This window comes from Crotalus tigris, unplaced genomic scaffold, assembly GCF_016545835.1.
Source record: "Crotalus tigris isolate CLP2741 ecotype Arizona unplaced genomic scaffold, ASM1654583v1 scf7180000017551.9496454, whole genome shotgun sequence".
NCBI lineage: Eukaryota > Metazoa > Chordata > Lepidosauria > Squamata > Viperidae > Crotalus > Crotalus tigris.
Window position 1 is genome coordinate 4,914,098 of NW_024096469.1, and position 19,907 is coordinate 4,934,004.

The 19,907-nt window shown below is 39.1% G+C and overlaps 2 protein-coding genes across 2 annotated transcripts in view; both read left to right on the forward strand.

Moving 5' to 3' along the window:
- The first annotated feature begins 1,362 nt into the window (after nt 1–1,362).
- On the forward strand, nt 1,363–15,052 carry SIRT7 (sirtuin 7). Its single transcript, XM_039344554.1, has 10 exons — nt 1,363–1,768; nt 1,873–2,010; nt 4,150–4,254; nt 5,669–5,739; nt 5,823–5,895; nt 9,221–9,319; nt 9,403–9,639; nt 13,102–13,182; nt 14,206–14,312; nt 14,581–15,052. The coding sequence occupies exons 1-10, from the start codon at nt 1,673–1,675 to the stop codon at nt 14,780–14,782; spliced, it is 1,209 nt and encodes a 402-aa protein (XP_039200488.1). The 5' UTR covers nt 1,363–1,672; the 3' UTR covers nt 14,783–15,052.
- Nucleotides 15,053–15,963: 911 nt separating this feature from the next.
- PCYT2 (phosphate cytidylyltransferase 2, ethanolamine) overlaps nt 15,964–19,907 on the forward strand; it is a 37,593-nt gene continuing 33,649 nt past the window's right edge. The window contains exon 1 of the mRNA XM_039344637.1: nt 15,964–16,130. Coding sequence (XP_039200571.1) covers nt 16,051–16,130 — 80 coding nt within the window. The 5' untranslated portion in view covers nt 15,964–16,050. The remainder of the gene's footprint in view (nt 16,131–19,907) is intronic.

The following is a 19,907-nucleotide window of genomic DNA, read 5'->3' on the forward strand; positions in this document are numbered from 1 at the left end:
CCCGCCTTGCCTACCCTACAAGGTTCCATCCAAAAAAGGTGCCGGCGTACTATGAGAAAAAAAGCCCAGGTTCTCAACATTATTTATGTTCCTGTTTGAAAGAAACCTGTAATTACAAGAACAAACTACTAATACAAGAAAATGTTTCTGCTGAAATTTCAGTTTTTTCTTTCAGCACTCAATTAGGCAAGGTCTAGTTTAGTCTATTTGTCTAGTGTGGCAAATAGCACTGTTCCATTTTATATCAAAATGCATAATAAGGGCATCTGAAGCAATATAAAAACAAAGTTATAAGAACCATTGAACATTTCTGGTAGTAAGAATGCAACATTTTTGTTCTCTACAGATCAGAAATATTTAGCCAAGTATGAAGAAAGAAAAAGGAATTTGGATATTATCTGGATCTATGTAGTATGGGAAGGACATACCTCTAACAAGAGAGGAAGAACAACTAGTAGTCAGCATTTAAAAATGGATGCATTTACATGACATTTAGGCATGGTTCACTCAACCTAATTTGCTGGATTCACATGACATTGAACACAATTAACCCAAACCAACACCGTAAAGCTAAAGTGCTGAGATAAAGCTAAAATGCAGTTGACTAACTTGTGGTTCAGTAAATTGTGCAAACATGACCACTGGCAAGCTTACTTCAAAAAATGCACTTTTTTGCCTAATACAGCCAATGGAAGGTTAACTTGTTGCTGCAAGAGCTTTTAAGCTTTCATGTAACAAATCCAAGAGAATGACAATATGCAGCAATAAAAAGCAAAATCTCCAGGTCCTTTAAACATTAAATTACAAGCTTTTGCACACTAATTCACAACACCGAAAATGGAGTGGTTGATGAAAGCTTATGCGGAAATTAAGAGGCCCGAGAGTAGTTTTAAACTTTCCCCTAATATGAGGCTTTTTTCCTCACTGTGCCAAATTTTCCTTTGGTATTTTTAATACATTAAATAAGATGATATGGTTGACTTTGGCCGTTGGGTTTTGAAAGGAAAAACAAATCTTCCACTTTTTCTGACTCAAGACCAGCAAAATGTTTAATCCGCATTCTCCAATAGTTAACGCTGCGAGCAATCTGTTTCCCGTTATATTCCTATGTAACGTTCAGCAGCAGTAGACAATAGTTTCTGATTACGGGAATAGGCTAACCAAGATAAGTATCGTTACAGAAGACCCTGAGCGTGAAAGGACTGGATTGCCCATAATGGAATTTGGTTTGATACGGAAAAACAGCGCTGGAATTCACGCAATAGCATTTCACGTGCGGCCACCACATTCCAGCTCAGGGGGTCTCGGAGAAAGGGGGACCGGAGCAGCGCAATTATCCTACGGTACACACCAGCATGGTTTTTAAACCCCCAATCCGAAAGAGAGCGCACTTTCCCAAATGAGGAAGGAGCAGGAATTCGACCCTAATTCTCTATGGACGTAATAGAAACGGCAGGTTTGCCTACAATGGAAGACAAGGCCAACCGGAAGTAGCAGAACTGTGTCCTAAGTTTCTATCTTGGAACGAAGAGCCTGGCAACAGCAGCGAACATCATTTGCGTCCCCAGGGCAACAAGCAGTTGCCGCCGAGCGCCGTCCGTTGCGAGGGCCGGAAACGGAAGTAGTCGAACCCTCCGCTTCAGCTGATAGGAACCCGGAAATTGGTCAGGGGATGGCGGCCGGTCGAAGTTTAAGTCGCTCGGAGCGGAAAGCGGCGGCTCGCGCTGAATTCCTCCGTCAAGAAGAGCAGCGAGAGCGACGGAGGCAGGTACTGCGGGGTTGCCGGAAATCAAGGCGGGCGGTGCTTCTCGAGGCGCCGGCTTGGCAACACGCCCTCCCCTTTTCTTTCGCTCTTTTCCTCGTTCGACACAGGTGTCCCGAATCCTACGCAAACCAGCGGCTGACCGGAGCGCCGACGAGGCGATGCTTCTGTCTGGATGTCAAGAGATGGTGCGGGATCTGGAGCGACTTCGCAAGAAGCGTGAGAGGCTGCGGCGCCGGCTAGAGGAGGTGGGTACGTTTTTAGCTGTGCTGTCAGTGCCCTGATCGACGTGAGGGCTTGTTCTCGCTTGCCCCACGGCTCAAGCAAGCTCTAGCGTGTTTTTTCCCCTGCCTATGATATTTTCTAAATATCCTCAGTTGACAAGTTTGATAGTGACCTTAACTAGACAGGAGTTAAATTGTTTTGCCAGGTGTGTAAAATTAGCTATGCTTTTTTATCATCTATTTAGGATGAAAAAAAGTTAGGTGTTTGGCAATGACTGGAAATATATGCCCAATTGATTATATGCCCTCAAGTAGTTGTCAACTCTTAGTGACCACATAGATAGATTTTCTCCAGGAGGATCTGATCCCTGTGTGGTGCTTCAGGTTGTCCAACGGTTCACCCATCACCGCTGTAACTGAATACATCTGACTTGTGGCTGGTTAACATCTCCATTTCCTCTCCCCCCTTTCTCAGCATTATAGGATTCTGTAGAAAAGTAGATCTTTGCATAATGTGTTCAAAGTATGATAATTTCAGCCTGGCCATCTGTGCCTCAAATTAAAATGCTGGATTGAGTTGCTTGATGATCCATTTGTTTGTTTGTTTTAGCTGTCCACAGTATTCTCAGAAATCTTTTCCAATGTCAAAGTTCAAAGGTGTCAAATTTGACTTTGAAGAAACAGAATTTCCATTCTGTTCCTTCAAAGTCACATTTCCACTTCATACAGTGTCATGAAGAAAACTATTTCCTGCACAATTCTGGTCTCTAGATGCAGGATAGGGATTGGCAATGGGGACAGTAAATTTCATGCAAGCTTAATTTTTCACTAAAGAATAAATGACCCCCGGGTCATCCTTTCATAGATATTTCCTTGCCAGATTCTTCAATGCTTCCAACAGTGAGAATATTTACAGCTCAAGGTTAAACTGTGGAGTCCTTGGGGCTGTCTGAGCTTGGTGGTTTTCTTGCAGATTTTCATTACTAAGCTAGCTAACATCAGGGCTAATCAGTGCATTAGTGCTTGCATTGATGATATTACTCAGTTTGGTAATGAAATGTCTGCAAGAAGACTACCGAGCTCAGAGAACACTAAGGACCCCATGCTTTCAGCAGTGACAGAGCTTCTAATGGCTTCTAATGTACAGAGAATACAATTTGTTCAATTTCCCTGAACAATTTTCCTAAGGTTTTGTTTAGCATTTAAAAGCTATTCATGAGATAAGTGCCAGCAAGGAAAACTATTGTAAATTAAAAAACAAACAAACAATGGAAGTTACTTCTATAGTTTCTTTCAGGAGAGATTTTCACTGAATTTCATTTCCAGTTGTGAACTGAAGGCCTTTTGTTTCTGGAAGGGCAGATCTGGATCTAACCCTCTGTAATTAAGCTGGTTGCCCTTCATAGGCTTTAAACAACCTAATTGTCTTTTGAACTGGCTTTGCTTGTTGAGAATTTTGTGGTTTTCCTTGCTGACAGACAAAACTAGATACGATTTCTGCCAAATTTACAGAAAAGGAACCAGTTAGTTTATCTGTATCTCTTTTTTGGAAATTAATCTTTTTTCTTCTACTTTGAAGAAGAAATATAACAGTTAAAGGCAGAGATAACAGAGATAAATATACTGTATTAATGAAAAGTTCCTGCATGTTTCATTGAGGCACCAAGTAGATTTATAAGTACATGGTAGGAGAACCAGTGCTTACTCCGAATAGTATGTAATTTCTAATTTGGCTTCTTGATATTGTAAAATTCAGTCTCTGCTTGAAAGAACATAAATTATGTTAAAAAGCTTTCCAAATAAATTAGTTATGGTAATGGGATGCTTAGGGGACCTCGAGGAAAGAGGACACGAGATCCTGCCTAGGAAACAATGAGGCGAGAGGGGCAGGAGCCCTCAGTCATTTAATAATTGTAGAAGAAAACTAAGGAAGGATTCATCCTAATGGAACAAGCAGTTAAAAGTGGAGGGCAGGAAGTTTCTGCTTTTTGACTTGCAAGATTGTTGCTGGCCTCCCCTGATGAATCAGGTACGAAACACAACTAGATGAGCTAAGTCTGTTTTATTGTAAAGGGTACAATTATAGGATGTACAAAAGCAAGGAAAGAAATGTGTGGATTTTATCATTTTGGAAAATATGGGATTTTTATTCTTTTTTTTTAGGTGTGTGATGAGCCTGACGAATTGAAGAGGAAAATCAGTAAGCTATCTGCTGTTGTCCGAGGAGCTAAACATCTTATTGTATATACCGGAGCTGGCATAAGTACGGTAAGGTTGTATCAGTTTTCCTTCTAAAGTCATCAGCAACAAAGGATTCTTATAACTGAATTACCTACCTTGCTTATCATGTGAGAGCAGCATTGTTTTGAGGTTTGAAAATTCTTAAGGCTCCCAAGTCATGCAACATAAGTTGAAACAATTCAACAACTTCTGTAAAAACACAATTTGAGAGCATTTTGGCATATTAAATTTTGACTTTTATGTTGTATATTGACACTTGCACTGTGAAAGTCTGGAAAAATGGAAAAAAAATCAGAAAAACTTTTCATTTTTCTTCCCAATCTCTTTGGAAAAAAATGCTACGTTTTCTGCAACATCTTTCCTAAAAAAGCTCAGAAAGATTAGATTGTGTTATGAATCTAAGAAAAGTGGGTGTAAATTGTACTCCTGATAGGTAGCATTCCAAAGCAGTGCATTGTAAACTGTTTAGTATCTTTAAAGACTGGTACAAACAAGCAGGATTCTGTATACCAATCTTCTTCATCTAAATTGTCAGTAAAAAGCTGTATGCTGAGCTGCTCATATCTCAAGGAGCCAACTTCTGTTTAGAATGCAAAATGTATCTCTCGAAGTAGTCCTCTGTGAGAAAGAATGCTGGAGAGGTGTAAAATATATAAAGACTTCACACTTTTTGTGCTTTGGGGAAGAAAAGAACTGTGACAAATAGCTAAATACTCTTTGAAAATGGAATTGAGTTTCCTGGCTGGCTGATAAATTTCTTATCCTAGTGTTTTACTTAACTATTTTATATATAAAAAAAATGGGATGTGGAAGAGAAAGATAAACTATACTCTTACCAAGTAAAACTTGCTTTGAGTCAAGCTCATTGTGATGGCCATATCAATACAGTCTCCTTGGCAACAGTATCAAAGTGTTTTGCCAAAACTGGCACAACACAACAGTGCCTGAACCTGCTGGGCTAAAGCAGCATGTTATATAGCTATTACTTTGGAATAAACTGGAAATTGTTTTGTTCAGGGTAAACATTTAAGGCAGGCATGTTAAACTGCTGGCCAATGGGCCGGATGCGTCATGCCGAAACCGCCCCCACCCCATTGCCAGCAATGGGGAAAAGGTCACGATACGTCATGTGACATCGCGTGTTTGACATGCCTGATTTAAGGGATCGAGATTGAGCTGATGGATAGATACACTATGAATGGCTTTGATGTTTGGGTGATGGCAGCATGTTTGGTACAAAAAAGTAATTTAGGATTTTTATTTTATTAATCAAATTTGTAGAGCCACCTAAACTCACAAAAAGTGACTCTGGGGTGTTTACAACAATCCAGTAATTTCATGGCGTGGAAGTAATAGGTAGAGATGCTTATAAATACAGGCAAGGCCATGTATCCTGGCAATGAAACCAGCAGAGTTTCTTTTTCTTTGTGACTCCTTACAGGCAGCTTCAATTCCTGACTACCGAGGCCCAAATGGGGTGTGGACAATGCTGCAAAAAGGGAGAAGTATCAGGTAATCGGTTCAAAAGCATTTCTTATGTTACACTGGAATCCTGGGTGTCGCTTTTCACACTTCTTTTTTTCCCTCTGTATCAGGGCTACCGATCTGAGTGAAGCAGAGCCCACACTCACCCACATGAGTATTGCTTGTTTGCACAAGAACAAACTGGTAAGCTCTTTGATTTTCAGCCCTGCACTTCTGAGGCCATATTCTTACAGCGACTTTTAGGCTTGCTGCATGTTGTATCTACAGCATTTGTCATATTATTTCTAGATGCTTTTGTAAAAGAGAAGATACATAGAATATGTTGATACCACTGTCTAAATCAATATTTTTTAACTTGGACGATTTTAAAATATATGGACCAATACCCAGAATTCACCAGGTTGTAGTGCTTGCTGGGGAATTATAGAAGTTGATATCGGTACATCTTAAAGTCAGTGAGGTTGAGAAATATTGGTCTAAATCATAAATGTGCAAAGTGACATGCAGAGGGTCTGGCATTCCCAGCATTTTACACTGCTTTTCTTGTTTTCTTTCCCTGCTTCGTCCCTCTTCTGTTTCCACTGCTACATGCCTTCTCTTTCTTCTGTTTGCTTTCCTATTTTCTGATTCCAAATTTTAATTAGTTTATAGTATACGATACAAAGAAAATACAAAAGTAAATAGTGGGAAGGATAGGGAAGGGAAAAGGGAATAGAAAAGTAGGGGACGGGAAGGGGAAAAAAGAAAAAAAAAAGGCATTGACTTCCGACTTCCTTTGGTGTAGTAAAATAGAATATCAACATCAAACCTCAATTTTTGAACAATTTTGTATTTGTGTTTGTTAACATTACCCCCAAACATTTCACCTTTTTTTCAATCCTAAAAATCGCCATCCTATGAGGCCATATTCTTAATCAATGTTTATTTTAAAACCAGCCAAAAGACCCAGACTTATTTAATTTCCTCATCAAATGTTTTATATTATGGAAATATCACCAAATCATCAGCAAAGGGCCTCGATTTATAAACTTCCTTCTTAACATTTATACCTCTTATTTTCCCATCTTGTCTGATATCTCTGTTCAAAACTTCCAACACCAGGATAAACAGCAATGGAGACAACGGAAATCCTTGTCTTGTATGCTTTCGAATTTCACATGACTTAGTTAGATCACCATTAATAACAATTTTTGCTTGCTGTGATGTACTGTATAAACAGTTTTGACCCTTGAATAAAATTCCCACCAAAGTCCATTTCTTCCAGGATTTTAAACATAAAGACCCAATTTAAGTTGTCAAAGGCCTTTTCAGCATCTAAGAATATTAAAGCTACCTGTTCATTATGATATTGTAAATATTCAATAATATACAAAACAGTTCTTACATTATTTCTTAACTGTCTTTTTGGCAGAAAGCCAGCTTGATTGTCATGGATATATACCTGTAAAACTTTCTTTAATCTTTCTGCCAAAACTACAGCAAATAATTTATAATCCTCATTTAATAGTGAGATTGGTCTATAATTCTTTATCATCATAGCATCCTGACACAATATTAGCTTCTGTCCAAGTTGGGGTATCTTTCCCCCCGTAATACATCATTCATTCCATCCTTTAATGGCTGAAGAGGTTCATCTTCAAAACATTTATAATATTGACTTGTAAATCCGTCTGGGCCAGGGGCCTTGTCTGATTTCATTTTTCTTATAGCTTCTGATATTTCAAAGGTAGTTATTGGGACATTCATAAATTGTCTCTGAATTTTTGAGAGTTTCAGCAAGTTTTGTCTTAGCAAGTATTCATCTATCTAGCTCCTGCATCTTATACAAATTAGAATAAAAATTGTGAAAAGATTTTTTAATCTGTTCGTTATCAGTTATTACTTTCCTTTTGAATCTTATTGAATCTCCTGACAGAAAGTATGATTTTTCTTCATATTTTTCCTTGCATAGGAATCTCAGCACTCAAAGATTGAGTGCTTAGCTCAGAATCTCAGTGCCAAAGCAATTTCTGTTATCAGTGAAGTAAGCTACACTGTAGTTTTTCATATACTTCACACATACAATTTTAAAATGCTTTTTAAACTTGAATAGAAGTGAAGTGGAAACTTTCAAGATATGGAAGAGAAGTACATTAAACTTTGTAACCATAGAGTTTAAAACTTGGTAGCCTTATCCACTTTTGGAGGGCAGTCCATGGCCCAGCAGTACCTGCTTTCCTTGTAACGCATACTCTCTTTAAGACAGGGGCCTTCAAACTTGGCCCTTTTATGACTTGTGGACTTCAACTCCTAGAATTCCTCAGCCAGACACACTGGCTGAGGAATTCTGGGAGTGTAAGTGCGCAAGTCATAAAAGGGCCAAGTTTTAAGACCCCTGCTTTATCTATTTTCAGAAAATTAGTTTCTGGTCCTTGGAATTCTTCAGGAGGCAAAATTCTGCATCTCATATTCTCGCACTGGGAATCCAAATAACATAGTCATTAAATCTTCCATTTCTCTTGTCTCAGACCTGAAATAGGCTTAAGGCCCTGATGCTGAAACTTGATCAGGGAGGATTGATTTGCCAGCGGGCAACCATCTTTACCATTGTCTGTAAGCTATTTCTAATCTGGTAATTAGTGAGTTTAAAACAATTTTACCGTCTCCTGCCAATCAACAGAACACAAAGGCCATCCTTGACCTATGACCATTCAGCGATCATTTGCGATTATGATTGTACTGAATGAATGGAGGTTACAACCAGTTCTTGACTTCACAGTCATGATATCATGATCTGAGTGCTTGGCAACCCATTCACAATTACAACCGGTTGCCAACTTCCCTGTGATCACATAATCGCCATTTGCAGTCTTGCCTGCTGACTTCCCCCAGAAAATCAATGAGTTCTATATTTTGAAAATTAAGGTTGCAGGTCATTGGGGTAAATCTCCCCCATCGGGACATCCTTCCCCAGCCTCTCTGCACTTGTGCACCTCTCACACACCCTCAACCCATATGGTCCTCTCATGCACACATTTCTCCACTGTCCCTGACTCACTCTCTCACACATCCTTGTGCACCCTCCCTGTGCACACCCTCCTGCGTGCCTGTGCCTCCTCCTTCCTCCATCTAGTAGCAACCACTTACCTGCCTGTGGGTCTAGGATTTGCTAATTCCTGCTGGCTTCCCCATTGACTTGGGTCATGAGAAGCTGGCAGGACGTTGCCTTGCCTAATGACCATGGGATTCAGTTAATGATGACAACCAGGACTGCAAGGATTGCTGTCACTAAGTGATGTGGTCACAGTTTACAACTGTACCGCCTAGCAATGAACATTTCAGTCCTAATTGCTGTCATGTCAAGCACTACCGTAGTGAGAAAAAGAGTATAATTTTTTTTGTACATTATAAGAATGTTGTTACTGTATCTTGAATGTGATTGAGCAAGGACAAAGGGAAAGAGGAAAACATCTTCTCTTACTGTCTGTGATGCTATTTCCGTTTCACCCCATTTTTTTTCTCTTTTTAGGTGAAGCATGTTGTGTCTCAAAACTGTGATGGGCTTCACTTGCGCAGTGGACTTCCTCGAGAAGCCCTGTCTGAGCTGCATGGAAACATGTATATAGAGGTGAGTGCTTGGAGAGAGTGAGATTTGGTGCGTTGTCATAGAAGAAAAATGCTAATAAATTCTGTGATTCCATCCCAAACTAGGTTTGCACGTCTTGCACACCCAATCGTGAATATGTACGGATATTTGATGTGACAGAGCGCACAGCCTTGCATAGGCACCAGACTGGGAGATTATGCCATAAATGTGGAGCCCAGCTGAGAGATACAATTGTACACTTTGGAGAGAAGGGTATTTTACCGCAGCCCTTGAACTGGGAGGCAGCAACAGAAGCTGCTAGCAAAGCAGATGTGATCCTTTGCTTGGGGTCCAGCTTGAAGGTACAATTAAAGAAATACCTTCTTTGCACATTAGTGCAAAAGTGTTAATGGTTTAAGATGTATTCTTTTGTACTACGTATAGGAAGCTTTTGGAAAAATACTGAAAGTTAATGATGAACTAATTGAGATTTCAGTTTGTAGTTTTCAAAATTTAGCTTGCTAAAACCACATACATACTAGTAGTCCTCGACTTACGACCACAATTGAGCTCAAAATTTCTGTTGCTAAGCAAGGCAGTTAAGTGAGTTTTGCCCCATTTTACAACCGCTCTTGGCACAGTTGTTAAGTGAAACACTGCAGGCGTTAAGTTAGTAACATGGTTGTTAAGTGAATCTTCCCCATTGACTTTGCTTGTCAGAAAGTCACAAAAGGTGATCACATGATCCCAGGACACTGCAACCGTTGTAAATATGAACCAGCTGCCAAGCATCAGAATTTTGATCACGTGACCATGGAGATGCTGCAACGGTCGTCAGTGTGTGTAAAACGATTATAAGTTACTTTTTTTGTGCCGTTGTAACTTTGAACGGTCACTAAACAAACTGTTGTAAGTCAAGGACTACCTGTAGTTGCCTTCCTATTATCCCTTCAATATAATCTTGCAGATTCTTTTTAGTACAGTAGCAATCAGTTCATGTGCTAAGCTTTTTCCTTTTATCAGGGATGCATATTTCTGTAGATAATACTGAAAGTTAATGAATACAGATTTATGAAATAAGCTGGACTGGGGCAAGAAATGAAGCTCCTAAAATTATATCTGAAAAGGAAAAGATAGTATTTCCCTGATAATTAAAAAAAACAAACAGTAATTTAATTACAGGTAGTCCTCAACTTACAACAATTTGTTTAGTGATCATTCAGAGTTACAACAGAAAAGTGTAAAAAAGTGAATTAAGATGATTTTTCACACTTAATGACCTTTGCAGCATCCCCATGTTTATGTGATCAAAATTCAGATGCTTGGCAACTGGCTCATACCTATGACATATTGCCGTGTCCCGGGATCACCTGATCACCTTTTGCCACCTTCCCCACTTGGATTCAGTAGGGAAGCCAGATTCACTTAACAACTGTGTTACTAACTTAACAAATGCAGTGATTCCTTTGCCAAATGAGGCAAACTTTACTTAACTAAATGTCTCTCTCAGCAATAGAAATTTTGGACTCAATTGTGGTCGTAGGTCACAGGTCAGCAACCTGCGGCTCCGGAGCCGCATGCGGCTCTTTGAGCCTTCCCCTGTGGCTTCCAGCCTCCTCTGCCTTTGCAGAGAGAGACAGAGACAGAGAGAGGCAATTGCGCTTCCCTGCTTCCCTCTCTCTCTCTCTCTCTCTCTCTCTCTCTCTCTCTCTGTGTGTGTGTGTGTGTATAAAAGAGAGTGCACTCACAGTGTTCTCCGAGGAGCTGAAAAGCTTACTGGGCGGAGCTCCTCCCTTTGCTGCGTCTCTGCAGGAAGCAGGAAGGGCAGGAGAGAGCTAGCTAGCCCAGCTAGGCTGACTCAGTAATTCTGGGAGTTGAAGTCCATGAGTCATAAAAGAGACAAGGTTGCTTACCCCTGAGCTTGTTGGACAACAGCTTGAAGCTTGCCAGGTGAGCAGCAGATAGGAGGGGGGGGGAAAGAGAGAGAGAGAAAGAGAGAGGGAGGGAGAGAGAGAGAGAGAGAGAGAGAGAGAGAGAGTGGGGGAAGAGGAGTGGCAGACCAAGGGCAGATAGAGAGGGAAGGAGGGAGAGAGACAGAGAGAGAGAGACCCTTTTGACATCTAAAATGAAGATAACACTGCATATATCCTTTTTTTAATCTCTGTGTGTATGTAATTTTATTCTCTTAAAGCATTCTCTTGGTGATCATTGTTTTAATAGTATGGATATTCCCAAGAGTCATATTTTTACTTTTATTTTTAATGTGTGTGTGTGTGTGTGTGTGTGTGTGTGTGTGTGTGTGTGTGTACACACACATACATACATACATACACACACGCGCGCGCACACACACACACCTATAATAAAGGTAAAAAAGGATATATGCAGTGTTATCTTCATTTTAGATATCAAAAGGGTTTTGCGGCTCCCGGTGTTTTATTTTTGGTGGGAAACGGGTCCAAGTGGCTCTTTGAGTGTTTTGGGTTGCCTACCCCTGTCGTAGGTCAAAGACTACCTGTAGTTTCCAAGTAAAATAATGTGCTTTAATTGCAGTTTGTTATTTATTATTCCCGGAAATAAAATGTCATACCAGAGGTACTGCTAAAAAGAAATCAAGAAAAGGATTCTCAAATTGTTCCCTTGTAAGTGTTGAGAAAGTAGATTTGATTAAACCAGGTAGAAAAGGACAGGTTTGGGCTTTTTCTTGTATTAGTACAATACTATTCTGAGATCATTTGCTTCCTTTTTCACTAAGAAAGTAGCCAAGAGCATCAAGTCAATATGCTCTTTGTGAAACATTTTGAGCAGACTGTATAGTCCAGTACAAGACCAGAAACGGTTTAAGAATTGCCTACTCTTGTAGTTAAAATTCCTATTAAAGTAGGTATGGTCTACTTCAATAAATGCCCAATTGGACACTAATTTATTACTTTTTTCAAAGCTAAAGTGCATGTATAGAAACTTTTACACATAAGGTTTGATTTATAAATTATAGACTTTGAGAATATTTTCGTATTTAACAACATAAAAGCTATACTGAGCACCCTAAGATCACTTTCCTCCAACCCAATACTTTCCCAAGATAACTTTCTCAAAATACGTGGGGACAGAATTTTAATATATTAAATATGAATCCAAAGTTCTTCATAAGAATCTCAACAACTGGCACTTGCTAAATAAGACCACAAGGTAACTGTGATCTGCTCCTCTCAGTTTCTTTCTCACCTTTAAACATGATGCACCTTGGTATATCATATTTAAAGAGAAGAGTTCATGATACCTCGGGGAGCATTTTAGTTTTCCATTAACTGAGGCTGTAGTTCTACACATATTTTCCTACCAGTAATCTGTTAAACATTAGCGGATATCTTTTAAAATAAACTTATATAGACTTACATTGTTAGCTATAGTTGTAATGGTAGGAACTGGAATTAGTAAGAACATTTCTTCTGACTTTAAAATATTCCCCTTGAATCTGAGATAATAACATTTGGGTTCTAGCATAAGATTATATGTTGTGCATCTGTTCTTGGAATATTGCACCTGTGCATGCTACTTAGTCCAGAAGTAATTTTTTCAAAAAAAAAAAAAAAGTCCTGTAAATGTCTTGGTAACCCTGAATCCCAGAATAATAGATTCATTAGCAGATGATTGTTCTTATTGCCCCACTTTCCTTTTGCTTTCTGAGAAATCTGCAAATATGCATTGGAGGAAGTCTCCATATATAAATTTAGATATATCGTGGTGTCATATATCTGAAAACCAGGAGGTACATTCACCTTTTAGCACTAACATATGCTGTATTATTGCCCTTTTCCCAACAGGTTTTGAAAAAGTATCCACATTTATGGTGCATGAGTAAACCACCCAGACATCGCCCTAAACTCTATATCGTAAATCTCCAGGTGAGTTGAGTTTTATCATTTTTGGGTAGACCATAATATACAGATGCGTATGCTTACATCATTTGCTTTTATATACTTTTGAAAGGACCAATATATGCAGGAGGTCATAGACTGTTCCCACTACTGTATACCAAGAATAAATTGTTCTTGAGCAGAAAACATGTGTGGACCTTTGGAGTTTTGTCAATTAAAATAAATGGAATATAGCTTAGTTTTGTCTTTTCTTAGGGTAAGATTTCCATAATAATAACTCTTAACATAACGTGAATAGAATCTGAATGGCATTTAGCTATACTCAGAAACATATGTCCTAGCTTGATAACCTTCAGACACTTGTTTCCTCTTAAATGCTAGGTTGGCTTCTCTATTTCTGTCTAGTGATAATGCACTGATGGTTGGAATGTGAGCTAATTATGCCTCTTTCTTAGTATTCCAAAAGCTTCCCATTGTATTCTGATTTACACGCTGAAAGATTATTTTATTAGATGCCACAAATTCAAACTAAAGAAAAAGTATTTTTTTTCTTAACAAACTATTGGAATGTCATTTCAATATGTCGAGCCGAGGTGGCGCAGCAGTTAGAGTGCAGTATTGCAGGCCACTTTAGCTGACTGTTCAGCAGGTCAGCGGTTCAAATCTCACCGGCTCAAGGTTGACTCAGCCTTCCATCCTTCCAAGGTAGGTAAAATGAGGACCCAGATTGTTGGGGGCAATGTCAATATATATATATATATATATATATATATATATATATATATATATATATATATATATATATATATATATATATACACATTGCTTACTGGTGTACACCGCTTAGAGAGTGCTTGCACTTAAAGTGGTATATAAGTCTCATAAATAAATAAATAAATAAATATCTCTTATAAGGGCTAAAAATGTTTTACCAGCCCTGCATTAAAAAAAAAAATTATGTCTGTTTGAATCTGAAGAGTAGCAATGTTATATCGCTCCCAAACTGATTGTCTTTGAGGAAACTAATCCAATCTCAATCTGTATTTGCAGTGGACACCAAAGGATGATCTCGCAGTCTTAAAACTTCATGGAAGATGTGATGATGTGATGAAGTTGTTGATGGATGAGTTGGGTCTTCCCATTCCTTCCTACGATAGGTCAGTGAGAACCAAACTTGTTCAACGTCACTTTTGTTCAGTGTCAGACTTGGTTAGTGTCATGAAGTAGTCAAATGCCCTTAATAATATAGCTTACTTTTGATTTATTTGGAGGTAGAATTTGTCATCCAAAGTTGTAAGGAAGGTGGTGTGGTCCAAATCCTACTGTAGTTGGATACATTTGGCATAGTAGTTCAAAATGTAAGCTGCTACTTTAGTTCAAGTAGCTGTGTAAATTAACAATACATATTATCATATTTGCCTGTAGAATTAAAGATCCCATCTTTTCTCTGGCTGTTCCTTTGCAACCTGAAGAAGAAAGCAGTCATAACCGAAAACCCGTGGCTCCACCAGCAAGTCTTCATGAAGTACAACTGGGAGAAGAACAACAGATGCATCCAGATCCTCCCTCCGGTGGCTGGTTTGGCAGAGGCTGTGCAAAAGGCACAAAGAGGAAAAAGAACTCTTGATAACCATTTAAAAAAAAAAAAAAGATCTTGAGGACCAACTATAGTTGCTAAAATCAGGGCAAGAAATGACATCTGCACTAGAATTCATCAGGATTACTGGGCTAACTGGAAGAAAACACAGCTGCTATTTTCATAGAGATTTTTTATAATTACGTGACAAGGACCAAAGCCTAGCTTGGGTTTCTGCCGGTTAAGGGGAGGTTGGCATTTAATACTCAGGGCTGCCCAATTAACAATTATTAATAAAATTATTATAAATGGCTGCTGACAGTTATTTGAACATGGGTCTTTTGGTTTTGCTGTAGATACGGGTACAGGTAGTCCTTGAGTTAGGACCACAATTGAGCCCAAACTTTATGTTGCTAAGTGAAACATTTGTCAAATGAGTTTTGCCCCATTCTATGAATTTTCTTACCACAGTTGTTAAGTGAACCATTGATTTAAGTTAGTAACATGGTTGTTTTATTTGGATTCCCCATTGACTTTGCTTGTCAGAAAGTCGCAAAAGCTGATCACATGATCCCAGTACACTGCAGCTATCATAAATACAAACCAGTTGCCAAGCATCTGAATGTTGATCATGTGGCCATGGGGATGCTGCAGCAGTCATAAGTGAAAAGTGATCGTAAATCACTCTTTTCAGTGTTGTTGTAACTTTGAACAGTCACTAAATGAACTATTGTTTAAGTCGAGAACTACCTGTATTCCAGCACTCATTTAGGTCAGCAATTTCTATATAAAAGCTGCCGTGAGCAGCACTCTAGTACTAAATTAGAACTGGAAATAACATATCAGTTGTAGATCTGCAACCCTGCTGACTTTTTCATTTTAGAATGTGTTATGCACCACGGAAAAGTTTCAACTATCAGTGAAACACGAATGGTTGCTAGGCGTAATAATTGTGAAGAAAAAAAGTTATGTGTTTTCAAAAGGCCACATGCAGAAAAGAAGAGTGAAATAGGGTTGACGGAAATCCCCCATCCTCTAATAAGTTGCGGGCCTGGACGGCAGAAACGCGCGAATATCTCCAGTCCAGACCACCGCCAGCCCGATCAGTCCAGCCACCGTCTCTTGCCCGCCCAGCGCCTCCTCTCAATCCGGCCTTTCAAAGGGGCGGTCCTTCGGGAGGGGGGGGTGAAACGTAACGAGCGCGGCGATGCTTTCGGCAGCTCCGGCTCCTCCCTGGTCACGTGGCGGGGGAGGTCCTGACTAGTGACAGCGGTGGGGGTCGGGACGGCAGCTGACCATCCGGCACTCGCTTGCTCAAGATGCTGCGGAACGGAGCTGCCGGAGGCGTCTCCCCTTTCAGCGCCACCGCCCGGCCTGTGCGCGTCTGGTGCGACGGATGGTGAGTGTCGGTCCGGAGAGATGGACCTTGTGGTCGGGAAGCGTGTCTCATAGGGCATTCCTATGGCAACCGCTGCCTAGGCGTCTTTCCTCCGCGGCGTCGACTAACTGCTGCGCCGAAATGGGTCCCCATGGCAACGCCCCTCACGCTTCCGCTTCTGTTGAGCGGCTGCTCTTCGAGGTTTCTCATCAGCCCGGTGCCCGGCTACTGTGCTTACTCCCCGCCAGATTCGCTGGCCTGGAGCATTTCCTTCTCGTCTAAGTGCTGCTTTATGCACCCTGGGTTTCTTTTGCTCTCAGGTTCATCTGGGGCTGTGATCAAAATTGGTGCGCCTAGATCTTTTGGAGACTCAGCCAGAGCTAAATTTACTGTCAAGCTATGATGGGTGGTGGTGGTGGTGGTGGTGAGGGGGCTGTGTAGTGTTGCTGTAGTGTAGCTGTAGTGTAGCTCATCTGAAATTGCGTCTTTTGGCAAGGGTCACTTGACCTCAGCATTTTTGGTGGAGTCTTTTGGCACCACTTCATTTGGGGGGGGGGGGAGATGCTTGAGGTTTCTATCTGCCAGATGTGATTAGGACAGAATTTGTAATGTGCCCGAGCATATGTATGCAAGCAGTAGAAATTAATAAGCAGGCCATTTGCATCAACTGCATTTTTGAGATGAGCTGACTTCAAGGCTGCCAATCCCACAGCCAAGCATTTGGCAGCAGTTTCAGCAGTAGGTTGGTAGCTGTGGTTAATATCTTCATGTGGGATATCTCTTTATCTTCTGATTGTCTTGTTTCTGAAACAGTCAGCTTTTAATAAACAAATCAACCCATGTGAAAGGGCTGGGTGCACTCTTCCCTGTACTGTCAAAAGGACTTTGGAGTTTAGATAGGCTTATAAACACGAGTTGCCCACAAAAGCCTACTTTGAGATTATTAAACATTCTGGGAAGCTACCTTGTTTAGCCACAAAAAGTATTTGTTTTTTATCTACTCGTGATTTTTATCACTGGCCTAAATTAACTTTTATTGCCATGGATAAAATTGGCCTAAATTGTATTTGTAAATGGGTAGGGATGGTATAATAATTGTAAACCATTGCAAGAAGTAATATTGCTCTCCCAGAACTTTGTAGAAGTATCCTGTATTTCCTGTTCTTTTCTGTCAGCATATATAAAGTCAGCTACATGACTCTTGAAATTCAACAGTTTATATTATTGCAGTTTCTATGGCTATCTTTATAACATGAAGATTGTGAGCCAGTTTCAAAATGATTCTCTTTTATTTCTGTTGTCTTCCCAATTGATATTTAAATTCTAAATCAACAAACAAAATCTACCTTAGTTAAATATTGTTGGAATAGAATTATTTGCTTTTGTACAGCAATTGTTTAAACTATTTGTTGTAGTCTTTGGTTACTGATCATATTTGTAGTCTGCTTTATGACCAGATAATTCAGCAGTTTCACTAGTTTAGTGCCATATAAAGTGGTACATAAGTTCCATTATACTGAAGTGATAATTCAATTTGGAATTATTCTGTAATTGCCTACAGTTAACTAGAGAAATAGTTTTTTGTATTAAGTTCACCAATCAATTTTATCTCCATATTTTCATTGGATTCTGGAACTGATTCCACCATAATTGTTATCTTTGGAAGTAATATTTTAATATTTTATATACATTATTGCTACAAAAAATCTAATGCATAAACAAATTTACTCCTCATTACTACCCCTTTTTGAAGTTATGGTAATTTATGCAAGGTTTTTTTTTTCTTTGTAATAGTTTATAATACAATCCTAGCTATGGAGACTTCTTGGCATTTTTATAAACTCCTTGGTGGAAAAGTATTCAATGTTCCCTAACATGTTTTCCTAGGAATGCCCTGATCTTGTTAGTCCTGCTTTCATTCTGAATTAACCAAACAGCTATTCATTTCTTGCTAATCTTAAACTCATAGACATCATTTCTTATCCGAATTAGTATAATGGTGGTAGCATCTATCCAATCTTGGATGAACTTGAGAATGTTAAATAGAGTCACGTTATTCTCAGGACTGTACGTTAGACTGGAAAGTCATTTTTTTAAAAAAAAAAATCCTAGTAAACAACTTCTGCATTAAGTTGAGGCATAGCAATGTATTGCGGTTGGGCTTGTTGGAATGCCTGAAAAAATAACTCATTAAAGATATCAACAGCCATGGAGTTTTTTAACAGCAGCATCATAACAATTTCCTGGGTTTTTTTTAAAAAAAGGAATAATATAAACCATTCAGTATTTATTGCCTGAAAACATCATAAAGAAAATATTTAAAATTATAAAGTCAAGAGTAGAGTGCCATTTGAAAAAAAAAGGTCATATACTAGATCTACTAACAAGTTGAAATCATAATGGTAAATATAGGGATATTCAGGCATTACCCATGTTTCAGTGAAGTATCCTATGGAGTTTCCAGATGAAGTGAAAATCTATAGCAAAAAATTATTGAGCTAGACAAATGTCTAAAGGACCTTTTAGTATTGGTAAAAAAAAGTTAGAAAGGAAACAAACTACCCAGAAAAATGTCACACAATGAACAAAATAGAATCAAACAATGGGTAGTAAACAACATATTCATGGTATCCGGAAGATGAAGGAAAATATATTTGGCATTGAGGTCATCATAGAAAATGTATTTATTATAAACATGTGCAAGTATTAACATCCTGTAATACTTGTCTTGGTGGATTTTTAAATTGCAAATGCAGCTAATATCAGCAATATCCCAGTTCAGTTACAGAGGAAGGGGACTAATGGACATGGAACTGTTCCAGAAGTTGTCATGGAAACTAGATTTAAAGTCATATGACTCCTGGAAGATAACTCTGGGAATGCTGGCACTAAGACTCATTCTGAATTGTCATATGATAGGTGTGGGCCCCATTACAAACTGCTTGGCATGTGCTAACATCTGGGTTATAGCCAAATTAAACGTGAAGGATTGAAGTTCTCCTGAAACTATTCTTATTTTATTAATGTGTAATCCATTTTTCCATTCACACACTTTTGTTTTTAGTTTGGAAAAAAAATAATCTGTTATTTTAGCAAAATAAAATATCCTGTATTAATTTATTTAGGCACATTTATTTGTAGAATGCTTTCACCATTTACTCTTTCTTGTCATTATCAATCAGAGAAGCTGCACTAAATGAGAAATGTAATTGTGGAAACTCAGATTTTATTTGAGCTGAATTTTAAGCTAACCAAAAGTGTGAGCAAACCTAATTTCAATAACTTTCATTAGCAAAGTTTTAAAAACAACAGAAAAATGTACAGGGGATATAAATGTGACAGGATTCAAGATGCATTGTAGAAAGAAAAATCAGGTCCACTTCCAAGCTGGGAATAAAATGGAGGCTGTTTGGAAAGGAGGTTAGTGAAAAACAGAACCCACAGCAGCATGAGATTCTGGGAGAGCTGACAAAATTGAGTTGGGAGTGGGTGGGTTTTTAATACCTTCTTTGGGCTTTGTATTTGAGGTTGTTCCTGTTGCTGTGCAATGTACTTTGACCTGAGCTTGAGTGTGCCCTTTTGGTATTCTAATGATGATGGGTTAATTCTATTATGTCCTAAAGCTCATGTTCCTTGGAGTCTTTGTTTTTCTAATCCCCTCAGCTCCAGCTTTCCTGTACCAGTTTTCCTGAACGAATTACCAAATCTGTATTTCTAAAAGTTGGTCTGCTTGGGGGAAGGAGACTGGGGGTTGGTTTCTGCCTAAGATTTTTCTCCATTATTCTTTTGGGGAAATAT